The 18,034-nt window shown below is 45.7% G+C and overlaps 1 protein-coding gene across 5 annotated transcripts in view; it reads right to left on the bottom strand.

The window, feature by feature from the left end:
- Positions 1-18,034, bottom strand: part of ACTN4 (actinin alpha 4) — a 107,749-nt gene that overhangs the window by 47,013 nt on the left and 42,702 nt on the right. For all 5 annotated transcript variants that reach the window (XM_061597799.1, XM_061597798.1, XM_061597800.1 and 2 more), the window contains exons 2-3: positions 2,851-2,965; positions 1,906-2,025 (exon numbers count right to left, since the gene is read on the bottom strand). In XM_061597799.1, the coding sequence (XP_061453783.1) occupies positions 1,906-2,025; positions 2,851-2,965 (235 nt within the window). The remainder of the gene's footprint in view (positions 1-1,905; positions 2,026-2,850; positions 2,966-18,034) is intronic.

The raw sequence follows: 18,034 nt of genomic DNA, 5'->3' as shown, positions 1-18,034 counted from the left end.
ACATAAGAAAAGCCTGGCTTCTGGATTAGGCCAAAGGCCCGTCTAGTCCAGCAGCCTGTTCTCACCGTGGCCAGCCAGATGCTTATCCAGGAAGCCTGCAAGGAGGACCTGAGTGCAAGAGCACTCTCCCTACTTGTGATTCCCAGCAGCTGGTATTCAGAAGCACACTGCCTCCAACACTGGAGGGAGAATACAGCCATCATGGCTAATAGCCATGAGGGCTAGAAGCTTGCTTACATTTTATTTTTAAATAAAGCTGAGGGCCAAACTAAATGCAACAGATGAATTTGCTGTTTAAACATACTACCTTTCCACACAGAAAGGAGAGTGAGGAGGGCCTTTTTAAAACAAACAAAGGTATGCATCTGCGAGGGGAGCCAAGCCCTGCCTTCTCCCCTACTTTATCTTAGAGTGCTGTATATCACTTCAAGCACCTCTTTCCCCATGCTTTTCACTTCTGGTATGGGGACCAGGTGGGGAGAGGAGAGCCTTGGGCAATGAAACATGGAAGGGTCGAGCCTGCCAAGAGGGGAAGAGTTCAGTGCCCCTCTCCTGCATGCCCTTTTGGTGTAAAAATTAGAAATGTCTCATCCACCTGCCCCATTTTGTACATGACATGGGCAGATAACTGTGTAAACTCTGCCTCCATCACATCTTGTTTGCCCCAGAGATTGTCAGAAAGCTGCTGGATGTTTTGCCTAATGCTACATTCTGTACTTTTTCTTTACTGCTGCAGAATCCTGACACACGCAGAACCCCACCTGTGTTCCACTAGGCCAGAATGTCTTTAGCAGGAGATCTGTCTGTCTCAGAGATGGGAAACCTGTGGCTCTCCACTGCTATTTAGCCCCAGCTCCAGTGATCACTGACTACTGGACACCCTGGCTGGGGCAGACCTGAGCTCTAATCCAACAGCATCTGAAGGGCCACAGGTTCCCCACCCTGCATCTATCATACGCATGTCCCAGCCTTCCAACCAACCACTTATGTGATGTAGTGGGGAGGGGGGACTTGGCCCACGTGACTCTCGTAAGGAACTGAACTCTGCTTTATATGCTCCAAGGACATTACTCTTCTCTATGCCACACTGGCTCTGCAAACAAACAACAAAACACACTGACCCACCCACAGTTTGACAGGTAACAGAGGTGAACTGTAGATCCAAAGGAAGCTCCTGAGTATTTCCTTTGTGGCTGGGGCTATGGATGAAACAAGTTGCCCAGTTCACAGCTGCAGAATATACACTTCCTCAGTGCAGAACCTGGATCCTTGTGTGTCTTTTATGCCCAACCCTCTCCACTTGCAATCTGGGAGGGACGTTGCTCAACGGCAGAGTACACAATCTGCACGCAGTTTTATTGGACTGATTCAGTTTCAACCCAGGAAAATCCCCAAGGTGCCTTGCATAAAATAAGCCAACACAACACTAAGGCTGCTTCTACCCTCTTCCGACACCCAGCATTGCCCTGGAGTTACATATCGTTCCTTCCTCCTAGGACTGCAGGGTCCTTCCCTTTCCAAGGGCAGAGAGGGAAAGGCAGATGCAGGAACAGGAAGTGAGCAGCAGCAGAAGGTTCCAGGTTGAATCCTCAACATCTCAGCTGAAGGAGATCTGGAAGTTGGGCTGTAAAAAGCCTCTGCCAGAGTTCTCAGACAGCCACAGCCAGTCCAAATTTGTGGTAGTGAGCTAGATGGGCAAAAAGTGAACTACGTATTTTATTGTTTTATGCAGCACCATCAAGGTGCAGGGTGCTTTTAGGCAGTAGGAAAAAGACCGGTCCTTGCCCCGAGGAGCCTGCATTGCCCCCTCCCCAATCCCCACAAAAGGCTTAGGTGTTCTGTGAAATGGGTGCAGGTTATCACTGGGAAAGAGTAAAGTAATGGCACCCCACCCCAGTAACTCACCTTCAGCTCCTATGGAAACCAGCTTGACTCCTTTGCTTGCAATGAAATCAAGAGCTTTATTCACATTGTTGATCTTATGCACTCTCATTTTTCCTCTCTCAGGTTTCGGTAACCGTTCCCCTGAAAAAGACCAAATTCATTTTTATTCTGTGGGGGAGCAGAGGAGATTGGATGGAAAGAATGCAAAAGTTTGCTTCTTTTAATATCGAATGCAAGCTTAGCAAGACAAAGAAAGGCAACAGGTCTTGCAGGACAAACACTTTCATTGGCCCAAGAGGAATAGATTTTTTTTCTAAGTTACTCCAGGTTGAATTTTTAGTATTCCATCTGTCTTTCCAAATGCATTGTACACAAATGGAGAAGATGACATTTGGGAGAGCTCTGTGAGTGTGTAAAGCCTTGAATCAATTGGGGGAACTGAGAGGTAGCCAGCACAAATGGGTCAAAATAGGGGAAGCAGGCCCATCACCAGTGCCAGATGGTCCAGCAGCCCTTATCCACCAAAAAAAATCTATTTAAACTCATGCTGTAAAATTATTCAGTTTGAGATTTAACAAGGTTTGCACAATTAATTCAGAGTGCAGAATTGGACAATGGTGGAGGGAAGAGGACACTCAGCCTAACATATTGTCACCACCCCCCTGCAATAAAAGCATTTGTGGTACATTAAGCATCCATCATCAACAGTCAGCAGTTGAAAGGCTAACCCACATTCTTCCAACCAAACCTCTGGAAAATTAACTAAGTGAATTAGGAATCTGATTACTTAGGAATTTGATTGCTTGCTTTACAGGCTGTGGGGTTATTGTTATGATCACAGGATCACATCTTGCCTTCTCAGGATGTCAAGGAGAATTGCTCCAAACTTAAGAAGCTCACAGCAGAAATAAAAGCAGGTCAACAAGAACCCTTGCAGGCCCCTTAAGAAGCAACTCTGGCCCTCACCTGAAATGACCTCCAGTAGCAACATAAGCTTCAGGCCATCCCGGAAATCTTCGTCGATATTCTCGATCTGTGTGCCGGCTTTCCGCAGGTGGGAATTGCACCATGCTGTGAAAGTCTGGGGGTGGGGGGAAGAGAATGAGGAACAATAAAGTTCTGGAACGTTTAGACTCAAAAGCGTTGCAGACTGTAAAAGTGGTGGCCACTTTGGTTCCTTCAAGGCAACATGAGATCCCAAACACACGCTAATGGTTTTTGGCATGAGAGGGAGACCAACAGAGTGGCAGCTCTCTGCCCACCCCCCTCCCTGGTTCTGACTCCAATAGCTGTGGCTTTAATCTGAAAATGAGAAGGGATGCAGTTTGGCCATCAACGAATTCTCATGACACAAGGCATAGACTCTGGCCTAAACACAGCGTGGCTCTCCTTTGGAAAGAGGCAACGTTTCTAGTCCTCATGTTCAAAAGCAGCCTGAAGACGAGTTTTTGACCCTTTAAACACAGCACAAAGCACAGTCCTGTCTCTCTGCCTTCAAATATTTAAGATGAAGCTTTCCTTTCCTAGCCCCTGCCCCTGCCTTTTTTCAAAACACTGAAGAGAAATTATTCAAAAAAAGGTTGCATGGATGCAAAATAAGCGTGTTCTCTTCCAGTTTGCCCAATTTAAATATCTCTTCCCAGTTTGCCCTTAAATATCAGACAGGCGCCATCTCTGTTATCTTTTGGGCGCCTACTGAAGACCTTCCTCTTTCAACAAGCCTTTTAAGTTGAGACCTTATCTGTATTGGAACTGCTGTTTAATATGCTTTTAAACCTTTTTTAAAAAAATGTTTTTAAAGATGTTTGTTTTAATATATTTTAAAGTCTGTTTCTATGATGTTTTAAAGTGCTTTTGTTTGCTGCCCTGGCCTCTTACTGGGAGAAAGTGTGGGATATAAATCAAATAAATAAACAAATAAATTTATGCCAGTTGCAACGATTGGAAGTTTCTCCTGGCAAAACTTGATTTTAGAGCAAACTCTAAATCTTGTTGGACCCAAGGAAATCCCCCCCAGCCAAAGGAAGTCTTATTCAGCCATCTATTTAGCGTCTGAGATTCCAGAAAGTATGATTGCCCCCACATCTTCAAGTACATCTTTGCAAACATAAGGACTAGAAGCTAATTTAAAAAAAATAAAAACGAAAGGAAAGTGGAGATACTAAAAAAACTGAACTCTATATTATATACCCTTTGTGGAATCATACACAACCTTGTCCATAACTAACATGGGAAGCAAATTACCTCTGCCATTAGAAGACATACACACACACTCTCTCTCTCACTCACTCTGCTTTGAATGAATCTGCATGCTAACAGCAGAGAGAGAGAGAGAGAGAGAGAGAGAGAGAGATTCAGTTTGAAGCACACTCTCCCTGACTGCTGTGATCATGCAGAGAGCAGGTGCTCTACTTGACAGCATCAGCAGGGGAAAAAGGAAGTCCCACTTGCATGTGGCTGGGAGGAGGTTGGCAGGTAGGGAAGCAGTTTATGGCTCTGATGGTGTGCACATCCAGACGCATAGGGGAAGACTCTGAAGCAGGGAGGCAGCAGAGAGGTGTTCGGAAAAGCATGCTGGCCAGTTCTTCCAGCCTTATTTTAAGGGAAGCACATTGACGGCAGAATCTTGTCCAGAGATTTTGCTACCACTGTCCCTCCCTTAGCCCAGGGGTCAATTCATGGGATTTACATGGCTTCCTATATGTGCATGCACAGGGGTGGCTGGGTTCTGCCTATGACGACACCTACGTGGTTAACAAAGGACAAAGTGCCTGGCACGGACCTCCATGTGCTTCCAGAGGTTCCTTGCCAAAAGCAAAGCAAGTGGGATCCTGGGCTGTTCCAAAATTGCAGGCACTTCCTTAGGCACCGTCTGCGCTGTTAAACTTGCCTCTAGGAAGGAGACGCCATACAATAGTTTTGGGGGCTGGGGGAGGAGGGATGACTAAGGGGAACATACAATTATGCATGATGTGGAAAAAGCAGATAGAAAGGAGACGTTTCTCTCTTACGCACACTCTCTCCGATATTACACACACTTTGAAAGTGGCGGGATGCAGATTGAGGACAGACAAAAGAAAGGACCGCTTTGCACAACATAATATGTGGAACTCTATGATATGCTAACAGCCACAGCTGGGATGGCTTTAAAAAGGGGTTCAACAAATTCGCAGAGGAGAGGCCTGTTGACGGCCAGATGGAGCATCCCTATCTAAAGGCAATGTACCCCTGCTGAATACTAGTTGCCGGGGACAGTTAATGCTGTCACCAGTTGAGCTGCTGGGCTTCCTGGAGGCATCTGATTGGCTACTGTGGGAAACAGGATACTGGGCTAAATTAGCCTTTGATCTGATCCAAGAGAGCTTATGGCCTTATGATAAACGCTCTAGAATGAGACGTAACCATGCCACTGAAGACCAAGCCACCTTGCTCGGCCTTGTAAATGAGCCAAAAATGTATTAATTGATTTTCATTAATTTCCCAGCCCACATATACCTTAGTGATCTGTAGCACATTTGTAGTTTGGAAAGAATAAAGGACCCATCCTCTTCCCTGGCACCAAACACTTCCCTGGAGGCAATTTTTGCTCCTCACAGGCAACTGGCTCTTTACAAACAGCTGATACGGCTATGGTCTGAAGACACATGAGGCCAGCTCCCTGCTGAAGCTAAGCAGGGTCAGGTCTGGTCAGTGCCCGGATGGGAGACCGCCTGGGAACCATATGTAAGCCGCCTTTGGGTTTCTATCATGGAAAGAAAGGGGGGGTATAAATGTAATAAATAAATAAATATATTACCAAACACCCTCTTGGGGTCCAGCCCTTAAAATCAAGAGCCAGAGTAAGTCAGCAAATCAACATGAAATGAGCCTTAGGACACCTGCACCCCACCTGTGCCATGAACTCATGTGGCCAAGGCACTCAGCTTCCTCTTTCGCAAACTGGAATAGCAGTGACGATTCCCAGAGTTAGTGGAGGCAGCAAATTAAGATTTATAGTGATTGTATTTGCAAGTGCGTTCATTAAATTGTGTATATACATTGCCTCCTGTGGACCTTCTTTAAATCACATGAGATATTACATTCATATGATCTGGGGTTCCACACGGAATTTGAACAAAGCAATGGGTGGATAGCTGGTTTTGTTTTGTTTTTAAGGAAGAGCTCCCAAAATCTCCTCTTGCTTATGTAGCCACAATAGAGCCAGCATGATGCAATGGCTAGTGTGACAGACTGTGGAGACCAGGGATCAAATACCTTTCCAGTCACAAAATTTACTGGGTGATCCTGGTCCAGTCACTCACTCTCAGCTTAACCTACCTCACAGGGTTGTTGTGAGGATAAGAAGGTGTGATCCACGGATACCATCATGGACTTCTTAGAGGAAAGACATGATAAGAATAACCATCACTACTATGAAGACCATAATATGGACTGAGTATAATGAAGAGCTTCACTTAACTCAGTTTTTCAGGTTAGCCAACATATGTCACCAACCCACCTGCCAACACACACCTATAATGATGCCATACAGACAGCCTGAGAAGGTGGTATGAAATGGAGAGGGAGAGAAAAAACACCTCTGTTTTACATCTCAAGTTTCCCTGCCTGGTTGCCTAGAATACAGTTTTTACTCACCACAGGTGACTGTGGCTGTTTATAAGTCATACTTCAAACACACACACCTATAAAACCTGAAGGTCAAGAAGACACATGAAAACTGGCTATGACTGCAATGCTCACACTCCCTCTGCAAACAAACAACTAGTCACACAGGCATCCGCTCATTTGCTGCAACTGATCTCCTTGCACAGCATAGAAACACAGGAAGATGCCTTATACCAAGTCAGACCGTTGGGTCCATCTAGCTCAGGACTGTCTACCAGTGTTTTGGTCCCCAGATGTTGTCAGACTACAACTCCCATCAACCCCAGCCAATGGCCAAGGATGATGCAAGTTGCAGCCCAACAACATCTGGGCAACCAAGGCTGAAGAACAGTGGTCAACACTGATTGTCTATCCCGGAGTTTCAAGTAGGGTGCCCTTCCCAGCCCTATCTGAAGATGCTGCAATATGGTTGCAGCCCCCCCTCCATCCCTTCCAATTTTGAAGAAATCCACACAAATATACCACAGGTGTGGCTGCTACTGTAAGACCTTTTCGGACCAAGCAACACTGCATTCCTGTTACTCAGAAGCAGTGAGCTGTTGGCTATGAGTAAGGCCTGTCAGTCTACATCAAGCGTTATCTGCAACACCCCAGCTCTGAACACCTCCTACGCTACACATACGCCGAGATGGGCAGAGGCATTGATGTAGCGTGATGAGCACGGAGATCAGGCTCAGGAAGCCAGGAACTGCAAGCTGGAGAGCTTTCGGCAGCGGGAGGCTTGTTTTGACAACTGTTACTAACCCCGTTCATTCAGAAACTCAGAGGCAGAGGCTGATTAATTGAGCAGCAACACCACATGCAGTTATCCAGCTACTGGAGAGAGCCAGTATTGCTGGGCTAAGCTGCAGGCAGAGCTGGAGAAGAAGGAATGCTGCACCCCCCATCACCCCAATCCATCCCCTTATCATCTGACAGATGGATTCCATTTGAAATGGAAACTGACACAAGTGGTCTCTGGCAAAAGAGAGAGGCAAACATGGAGGAGGAGGAGGAGGAGGAGGAGGAAGCAGCATCTGGCTTGCCCCTTTGTCCCTCCTCAAAAAGGCCAGGGAGTGTGCTCGGGCACAGCGGAAAGTGACAGGCATTGGAAAGAACCTGGAAGGGGCAGTTTAGTGATGGTGGGGAAAACCCTCATCTGTTCCTCTCAAGGCCTGACACATGGGGTGCGGCGTTAAGAGGAGTGGGCCAGAAGTAGAGCCATGGTGGCCACCAAGACAAAAGGAGCCGCGTAGGGCTGACCCTTTCTGCAGCATCGCAAGGGATTGGCGGAAAGGGTGCCACAACTCTTGGTGACATGGTACCACTGATCATAAAGCAGCGAGGCTTCACCTGCTACCCCTCAAGGGGAGGGAGAAGAGTTAGTATCTGAGGTGTGGCCTACAATAATGCATTGAAACAAGGGGCAACACTCCCCCCACTCACAATGGGTTACAGGGGTGACCCTTGGAGTCAAGACAAGCTCTCCCTCCCCCCACACACAACTGGTTGCCTTCCCAGGAGGGGTATCATTTGCAAGTTTGCTGTCCAGACACTTGCAAACAGATCTACCACTTGGTTTCTTTGGGAATCTGATGCAGGCTGCGCTGTGTGATTCAACTGATGCACTGCTTAACGTATTTGTAAAAGAACAATGTTCAAATCTCTCCTTCGCCAAGTACAAGCAAGCCTTCATCACTCTCAGCATCAGTCCCCTGTCAGCAACATGAGGATATCACTAACCTACCCTCACAGGGCTGTTGTGAGGATTCCCGAGGTAACACACGTGAAGTGCTTTGAACACTTGTGAAGTGCTATAAATGCCATGTACTCTTGCAATATTGCACAAGTGTAAAAGATGGCACTGTTGCAAACTGCCTCAAGCACCTTCAGGTGGCAAAGAAATTGCAGGAATAAAAATAATTGCATCCGTCAAAGAGGTTTTGTTTTTTTTAATTCCCAGCAGCACAGGTAGTGCACAGGAGTTGGCCCAAGGGAGGAGGGCTGGGCCTTGCAGCCTCACCTCTTTATTCCCATGCTCACATTCATTCCCACGCTCCAAGAAGACCCACCCCACTGGCCTGAAAGGGACTGGGAGCCCAAACTGTTCACCTCACACAGCAGAGCCCCTGCTCACATGGCTGGGTGGCATCAGGAAGCCGGCCGGGTGAATGAACAGGGCATACTGTGTTGTTTGGTTTCCAACCCCCTCCCAGCATGGCGGCTGGCCAATCTGGGCAGGCTTCAGTGAGCTAAGCAACCAAGAATGTCGCTTTGACAGTTTTTAACGAACCATTCATCTGACAAGGAGGGGTGGCAGAGAAAGGCTCTTCCCCTGAAAAACAAGAACAGGAGGATCTGAAGCTGCTGCTGCCGCTTAAACAAAAAGAAAACTCCTAAAGTAACCTCAAAGTTCTTCCCATTCATGCTGGCGTCAAAATTCAGACAATTTTAGGAAGAGATGTGCAATGCTCGCTCATGACCTCCCCTCCCCACGACGGGGGTGGGGGTGGAGCAGAGTGGAAACCCAGCCTTATTGTCAGGAAATTTAGATTCTACCTCAACAGGGAGAAAGGTTGCCATTGTACAAGGAAGGAAGATAGCTTTTTCTCAAGCGAAAAAGAAAAAACCCCAGAAAGGATACCAAAAGGGCCCTTCTATAGCTGCGTTCTTAAATTAATGTTTTTGTTTTTTCATTTAAAGGGCCAAGTTTGGGACATTTTGCCCTACCCATCGGGCTAACTCTGGGTACAGACTTTGTTCAAAAAGGTACTACAGCTGCACGTTTGGAGGCATTAAAAGGATGGGGCCTTATGGCAAGCTGCACAGTGATCCAAACCAGATGTACCGGAGTAACGCCTCCTCCACCCTCCTGGAAACACCACCAAGACAGAAGCAAAGAGCACAGAGTGTAGCTCCTTGCACAGAGTCAGTTACTACCTGTAGTTCATGTTTCACTGCTTGGCCCCCGAATTCAGGTCACCCAAATATCATCAAGTAAGAAGGGGGAAGATCAAAGTAAACACTGCACCAAAAATGTTGAAGGGGGGGAACCCACTTCCAGTTTCCTTTCACACCTGCCTACTACTACAAAGATACAATGCAACTTCCACACCCACAAGCCGGGGTCTTTCAATAAATAGCCAATAAATGCTCATTGTGGGAAAGGACATTTTCGTCATCACAAAACAGAGTGAACAAGGAGACATGCCCACTTAGGTTACACAGCTAAAGACTCTGCCACCCAATCCAAAAAAATACAAGATCCACACAGCAAACATCGTGCCAAGCTTCACCCCAAAGCACCTGAAAATACTTGTCCCAGTGATGGGGTCAGCTTACCATTGTGGGGAGGGTATCCTGCATCCCACATGTGTGGCTAGGACATCCTCAGAAATATATCTACAGAAACTACAAAACTATCAACACAAGTAATTTGTGTCACCGTTATTGGATTGATACTCCATCCCACCCCAAGGATTTGGGGTGTTAACATGTAGACCAGCCTTTGCTAAAATGGTGCCCTTCATGCGCTTTTGGACTGCAACTCCCATCAGCCCCAGCCAGAACAGTGTAGGCTGACAGGAGTCCAGAGGGCACCCAGTTGGTGAAAGATGATGTATAATGTCTGGGAGGCAAAGACCTACTTTAGACTCACTCCCAAGTATTTGGGCATGCCCAGGGTGATTTTTGATTCTAAAACATCATGTGCACGCAGACACACACGTGCACACACACTCCCTTCAGTTTCAAAGTGGTTTGCCATGTGGGGGGCTCGTCAAGAAACACAACTGCAAAGCCTCATTGGGCAAACGGAACTTGTTGTGCAGATCCGGCCTGCTCCTTATCTTACTGTATCCACACCCATCAAAAGCTAGCTTACATAGGAACACATCACACCCTGCGTCCAAAAATCCTGGGGAAGGAAGAGAATTCCTACCTTGGGTAGGCTCTCAGAATGCCTCTCTGCACATCCATTCAGCGCTTAGAGGATGTACTTACAACATTCTTGGTGAATTTTCAAAGGCTGGGGTAAGGCTGCAAAAGGCTGAACTACAGCTTGTGGAATACAGCCTGGGAGTAACGGGAGATAGGAAAAGGAAAAAGGATTCTGGGCTTGCAATGGCTCCTCTCACCCTGCCCCTAATCTTGAAGGGCCACTCAAGTAGGAGAGGCGGCACAGTGGCTAAGAGGCTGAGCTGGGAAGTCCCATTATCAACCGCCTAAAAGGAACACAAAGAACAAATTTTCTCCCAGTTTAGAGAACCTTCCTTCTATGGTGGCTTCGAGCCAAGTCCCACAAGGCAAGTGGCCATTTACAGGCCCCGACCAGGAGCAGAGTACAGCTAGTGGCATGAGGTGTGAACCTGCCATTAGGAGGCTTGTGATTCAGTGATAATGACAACCAACACTTGCTTGCCCCATTTCACACAAGCACCAGCATGAGATGGCTATTTTAAACAGCACAGGTTCATAAGCAGGGGAAATTGTTTTCTGTCTGAATAGCTCCATGCACTTTAAAGCCATTAACCCCCACGCCATTCCCGAAATGCAGGCATTTCCCTCTGGTCGATGAAAGCCTTGCTACAGTTACCAGAGTTAACGATAGATCGACAGACCAGCCTCTTGCTCTTCCAACCAGAAAACCAGTTGCTGGTTTGCTCTGACTTGGTCATTTGTTCTGCTTGCTCTGAATGAGCCCATCTTCTTGTAATCGAGAGCAAACGTCTACTTTAATTATCCCTTCTTGCAGAACATGCGTCTGCTGTTCAGGCACATAGACAAAAGCAGAACCCCTTTCTAAACACCATGAAGAGGGGTGTGCTTCAGGATGTACTATTGCATTGGGAAAGCTCACGTTAGTGTTCCAAATAATAGCCATGGTCAATGGCAAGCTAACGTCCAATCAGAAAGCAGCTAATTAAGCTGAATGTGCAAGAGGAGGGGGAAGGGCACATGACTTGTGCCTATAGCACCAAACTAGGGCATTGCATGTGAACTACCTCACAGAGATACACGCTTGATCAAAGTTGCCTGGTTGTGGAACATCACTTGCATTATTCAGAGAAGCATTTGCATTTATAATCCATGGCTTGTTGTTCTACTCAAGTGTGCAAAAACCAAACAATTCAAGGGGCTTTAACCCCATGGCTCCTGTTGCCAGCACTGGAGGAGGAGGAACAGCATTATAGAGGCTAAGAGTGCCAGCTGCAGAATCCTCAGGTCAAATTTCACCTCCACCACATATGCACTATATGGCCTGTGGAAGTTACTTTCCAGCTTCAAACCTCCCATTCACAACATGGAGTAAGAAGTGGAGCAGGCCTGTAAATAGATGTTTGCATGGTCACCTCTGGTGAGCAATCACCACCTCCAGGCAACCAGATGCTTTTGGAAACAGACAGTAAGAGTTGCAAAGAATTTGCAAACAAATGATTAAATTGGGTAGGTGTGGGTAGGCAAGCTCATAAAAAATGTCTATAGCTTAGTTTCAAGCATGAGACAGACGGAGGTGGCGGCATTATTTTCAGCTCGGCTGCCTGTTTGCAGCACAATTGCTGCTCGTTCCAGGTGAGTGGCAAACTGCATCTCTGGCATGAAACCCAGCACTTAGTACCGATAGCTCATTTCAGACGTTCAAAGCACTTCCCATGCACTCTCAGCAATCCATACCAACACCCTACAGGAAGGGCCAAGCATGCAGGAAGTCCCAGGTTCCATCCCCGGCATCTCTAGGCAGGGCTGGCAGAGACCCCTGTCTGAAACCCGGGACAGCCAGTAAACACCATACTAAGCTGGATGGACCAATGGTCTGACTCAGTGTAAAGCAGCTGCCTAGATTCCAACCCTGTAGAACAAGTACAGGATTCTCACGTTGCAGATGAAAGTGGGGGGCAGGGACACCTAGCGAGTCTGTGGCCAAAGTGAGATTTGAATCAGGAACTTGCATTGCAGGCACACCGCTATACCAATTTAATGGCAGTCCACTTTTACTGAGTATTTGAATTTAAAGGGAGAGCCAGTGTGGTGTAGTGGTTAGAATGTTGGACTCTGGCCTTGGAGACCAGGGTTGGAATCCCCACACAGCCATGAAGCTCACTGGGTGACCTTGGGCCAGTCACTGCCTCTCAGCCTCAGAGGAAGGCAATGGTAAACCACCTCTGAATACCGCTTACCATGAAAGCCTTATTCATAGGGTAACCACAAGTCGGGATCGACTTGAAGGCAGTCCATGTCCATTTTGAATTTAAAGGTTTCTTCTGACAGCATTGCGAGTATGCTGCCATTACCTGCGGCCAGCTCTAAGAATCTTGGCTGCCGCTTTTGAAAAATTAAGCTACTTCTATTTCTCATTGGTTATTAAGACATATTGCTGAGTGAATGCACAATGCATGCTGAAACTGTAGAACAGGAGTGGATAAGCTGTGCTCACCCAGCTAGACTACAACGTGCTCTGCTATTGTTAAATGACAACTCTCATCAGCCCCAACCAGCAGAGCCAATAGTTAGGGAAGATGGGAGCTGTAGTCCAACATTTGAAATAACTTTGTGCAATGTGGGCACAGCTATGCCCACTACTCAACCTGCTTGGCTTGCCATCTAAACTGTACAAACCACTATTTGTGTTTTATGACAGAGAAGGGGCCAGATTAAACACTGCTTAATTAAAAGCGCCACTTGGAGACAAGTCCTACGCACAAGAAAAACCTTTAGAACAGTTCTTCTGGAGGCCAACTGTGTGTTAAGGCCAAACTGCAAGTGATGCTGGAATGTTCCAAAATTAATCATAATTTAAACACACTATTTTGAAATTGGGCGTGACTTAGCATTTAAGAAAAAAAGAAGCCACTAATTAAGCAGGCTTTCTTTCATCAAGGCCTAAATGGGGCACGTTCTTCTCTTATACACACCCATGTCCACAGTTCAGCACTTCAAAATTCTGCTCCTGGGCTTTCAGGATCTCTTTACTAGGCGGGAACTGAGGGTGTCAGCAGAAACAAACCTGAAAAAAGCCATCAGTGCTCCAGCTCAGTATTCTGTTCTCATTACTACTAATAGTATATAAAACCCTTAACAGCTTGTGACCAGTTTACTTCTGAGACTGCCTTACCCCATATGTGCCCAATTGAGAACTTCGCTCTGTGCAACAACAGGCACTGTTACAGGTGGCACACAATATTCGTTCTGCACTTGTAACAAATTGTTCTTTTAGTGTGGTAGCACCCAGTCTTTGAAACTCCCTGCCTACTGACATCAGGCCTTTGCTGTATCCCTTTAGGTGCTTGCTTAAAACTTTCCTGTTTAGGCAAGCCTTTCCAGACACATAGATGTTGCTCTGCTATAATCTTTTTAGTTAGTAGCTGTTTTGTTTTAAATATACGTTTTTAATTGCTTGTTTTCAACTGTTTTATTGACAATTTTAATGTTTTTTGTAAACCGCTTAGGAGTCTTTACATTCAAGAGGTATATAAATTTTATTAAATAAAAAATAGTTAAATAAATAAATTGCAAGAATGACTTGGCGGGGTGTGGGGGGGAGGGTGCTATGTAAATAAATGTGGTAGGCAAGCCCCCACCCCTGGAGAATGCCAGTCGGGCCTCCAATGCAGATCTGGAGGCAAAAAGAAGCATGGAAAACATTGGCACAGGCAACTTTAAGCTTCCTGTAGGTCACCTTTTTTAATCAGATGGGAGTCAAGACACTGCTTCTCAAACTGATCTTTCAGGAAGCTGAGTTGCTGACAGCACGGCAGGGGTTTTTATGCTGAAACAGGGCACAAGGGCTGTAAAGAATGAGGAAGTCGTGTTTGCTCCTCTTTGACTTCTCCGACTAGCACAGAATACTGTTTTTTCACATTCAAGCTTCTCGCTGCACGCTGTAAGGGTCAGAAGCTTGCTTTAGTAAAAGAAGTTGCATATATTAAAAATCTGATTGTTGCAAATTATGAATTTCGGCAATCAAGTCAACCTTACATACCAGCCACCATGATCATGAGCCAAACAGCCTGGTCCTTTATATTTTAATCCAAGCTTAATTAGCCAGTCATCTAGAGAGTAAGAACTAGCTCCAGGCAACTAGGTAGAGAAGCTTTACAAAAGTATGTATGGGGAGAGGGGATTGGGTCACAAATAACTAATAACTAATTATTAGACTAATAACATATCATTGTGGACTAGTAGCTTGTGAACTGTTTTACAAGATTGTTCTTCCAGGTGCACCCCAACCCAAAGTAACTAGTTTCAAATATAGTCTGAAGGCACATGATGTAGCTACCTTGCTGAAGCTAAGCAGGTCTAGGCCTGGTCAGCGCCTGGATGGGAGACCACTAGGGAACTCCTCAACTTGGGTTCCATGATGGAAGAGAGGCGGGAACTACATGTAAGGGGAAAAATTCTGTACAGTATCTAGCACTGTCACCCTCCACATGTACATGTGATGAAGAAAGCTATTGTAGCACAAGCATTTGTGGGCATCTGAATCTGAAAAGGAATGTGTTGCCCTCCAGATGTTGTTGGACTACAACTCCCATCATCCCTGACCATTGGCCAAGCAGGGTGGGGTTGATGGGAGCTGGAGTCCAACAGCACCTAGGAGGGCCACAGGTTCCTACCTCTGACCAAGATCTTCAGGTGCCACAAATGCTGTCCACATTTCCAAGGTGTTCTTTATTATTATTTTGTATTACTAACAAAGTTCATTATAAGTTTGCTCTCTTTTAAAAATGGGGGGACCCTGAAGTTATCTAGATACTAGAGAGAAATCCACAGCATATCTCTCTGCAAACTGCATAGCCATCAGCTGCTGTGTTACCAGGAATGTGGGCTGCTAGTTTGGAAGTGCCCATTAACAATTAAGGACAACCACTCCTCTGTTCATTTGACTTGAGCTGAGCTGCTGTGGAAACCCCAGCTGGATACTATCAGAAGCTCTATCTACCTTCAAACAAAGACAAGTTCCCACTGTGTAAATATCTCCCCTTGTGATCACCATTATTTACATCTATACAAATATGCAGACACAAAGACTGCAGACTCTCTCGGACAGCTCATGCCTTACCTTCTGTTCCCCACAATAACCCTGAAAAGAACCCTAGTATTAGAAAACCATTAAGCACCCCCCCAACCAAACAGCATGCACCATTCATTCCAAAGTAGCAAGAGCTTTTCTGTAACCCTGGTCTGCAGTTCAGACTCTTCAAAGTGGGAAGAGGGCCTAGAATTCCATACCAACATCCCCCTCACTGCCTCAGAATCCTGCAAACAGGAAAAATGATGTTAAAAACAGGAATAAATTAAACCACAGAAATTTGCATGAGCCTTATTTGCATCAGTTTGGCCAACTACAAATAATAATAATAATAATAATAATAATAATAAAATGGGGATAGGGTGGAAGAATCTGGATTATTCCAGACCTCTTATAGGGTACAGCCTAGAAACGTATCGTTTTTGGACATTCTGAAGGGGGGCAGCGACCTGGTTTACACACAACTGTAAGAGGAATGGAAAAACTGGAAGGAATTGAAGCATATACAATATCTAAAAGGAGATTACATGTATTCTGTCTAACTTGGCACACACAACTTCAAAAGTATCTTTGGTGCCGTCATCATTTTTTAAACAACACTACAGATAAGATTATTGTGGTTTATTTTGATGCCATCTTTCTTGTCAGCATCCAGAGGGATGGAGACAGAAGCTGGTGCATCCTACAGTACCCCAAATATAGCTTAGTTTTTTGTGAGGTAGAGAAACAGGGAAGGGGAAAAAAGTTGAAAACTGAAATGATCAACACAATACTAAACAAAAAGGAAGGTTTGATTATCTGGGCTTAGAAACAGTGTGCAGAGCTCAATGTTATCATGCAGAAAAAGACAACACTGCTACTTTCAGATAAAAAGCTCAAAAAATACACAGCCCTATAAGGTAACTAATGGCTGCATCCAGCTAAGTCCTTCTCAGAGTAGACCCACTGAAATTAATGGACCCAAGTTAGTAATGTCTATTAATTTCAAAGGGTCTACTCCGAGTAGGACTAGCACTGAATACAACCTGGAGATCACTGGATGGGAGAATGTTTGTAACTGTATTTAGAATGTTTTTAGAATGCCTTTTTTAAAAATAGTTTTGTTGATGTGTTTGCCACCCTGGGCTGCTTTGGGAGGAAGGACAGAATATAAATTCAATAAAAATAACTAAGTAAGCCCATTAAGTCTGGATACTGAGTTAAAACGTTATAACACTGACCTCTTCAATAACCTCTTTCAGGGGCTTCAGAAAATGGAAGGTTTGCATGAACTTAAAAAAAGCTTTTTAGACCTTTGCCATGTCAGTGTGCATTTGTGTGTCTTTTGTCAAACATTAATCCATTTATTTCCTCCAATGCAGAAAGTGGATGTGAGAGGCAGAAGAGGCAGAGGCTGTGCCACATACCGAGGCCCAGTGACCATGTGGCTGGAGCAACAGGCTTGGCAGTCTCCCAGATTGTGCTTCTGGGCTAAATCCCAGAAGATGTTCTGCAAGGTTTGGAAGCATTCCTTCCCCTCTCCCACCCTCACCAATATCAATCCCTAAGAGCATTGCTCGCTTTGTAATCCAAACACAGCAGCCGTACTTCTGTATCAGTAACACTGCAACCTTTCGAATCTTGGACCTTTGATATGTAGCTGTATGAATTAGCTGAATCACTATTAAGTTTTCAGCACCGCTTTAAGGAAGTGTTTCACTCATTGCTCTGAAAGAAGATATTTCCCAAGAGATTTTTTTCATTTCCCCCAAGATTTCCAGGTCTCCCATTTCAGAAGGGAGGGAGGCCATCCACCTATGTCATGCCCCTGAAAATTCCTGCTCCCTGGAACTCTGCATCTCTAGGACAGCCTCAAGAAAAAAAAGGAGCACAGCGCAAGGATAACGGCACTAACAACTGAAGCTTGAAAGGGCAGCTCCCTTTCTCGAACTCACCAAGCCTGCTCTGATTTTATCTTACCACGTTCATATCCTGCCCTTCCCACAAGGAGCGTAGGTTAGTTTACCCTGGGGCTGTCTCATTATATCCCCACAGTTACACAGTGAGGCAGGTTAGGCTGAGAGATAGTGACTGAAGGAAAGAGGCCGCAGCTCAGTAGCATCCATCTCAGATGCTTGATCCGAATGGGAGGCACCTGTTGGTGACGCTGCCTGGTCAGCACTGACCTGTGACAAGGCCTTCTCGGTGGTAGCTCCCCATTTGTGGAATGCCTTCACTGGTGAGATGCAGCTGTCTCCATCATTAGCAACACTCAGGAAGAATTTACAAACATTCCCATTTATCTAGGAGTTTGATGTCCGAAAGATACTGTCCCAATAACGGCTAGAGAAAGACTCCTGGAACCCTGGAAAGCGCTGCCAGTCTGTGTAGACAACACTGATCTAGATGGACCAATGGCCTGACTCAGTATAAAAGGCAGCTTCCTACGTTCTTATTTAGGAGGCTTGCCCAGTCAAATTGAGTTATCAACTTCCAAGC

Source organism: Rhineura floridana, chromosome 15 (genome assembly GCF_030035675.1).
Source record: "Rhineura floridana isolate rRhiFlo1 chromosome 15, rRhiFlo1.hap2, whole genome shotgun sequence".
In the NCBI taxonomy this organism is placed as follows: domain Eukaryota; kingdom Metazoa; phylum Chordata; class Lepidosauria; order Squamata; family Rhineuridae; genus Rhineura; species Rhineura floridana.
The sequence above is the reverse complement of the archived record's forward strand: the minus strand, read 5'-3'. Positions and strand labels throughout refer to the sequence as shown.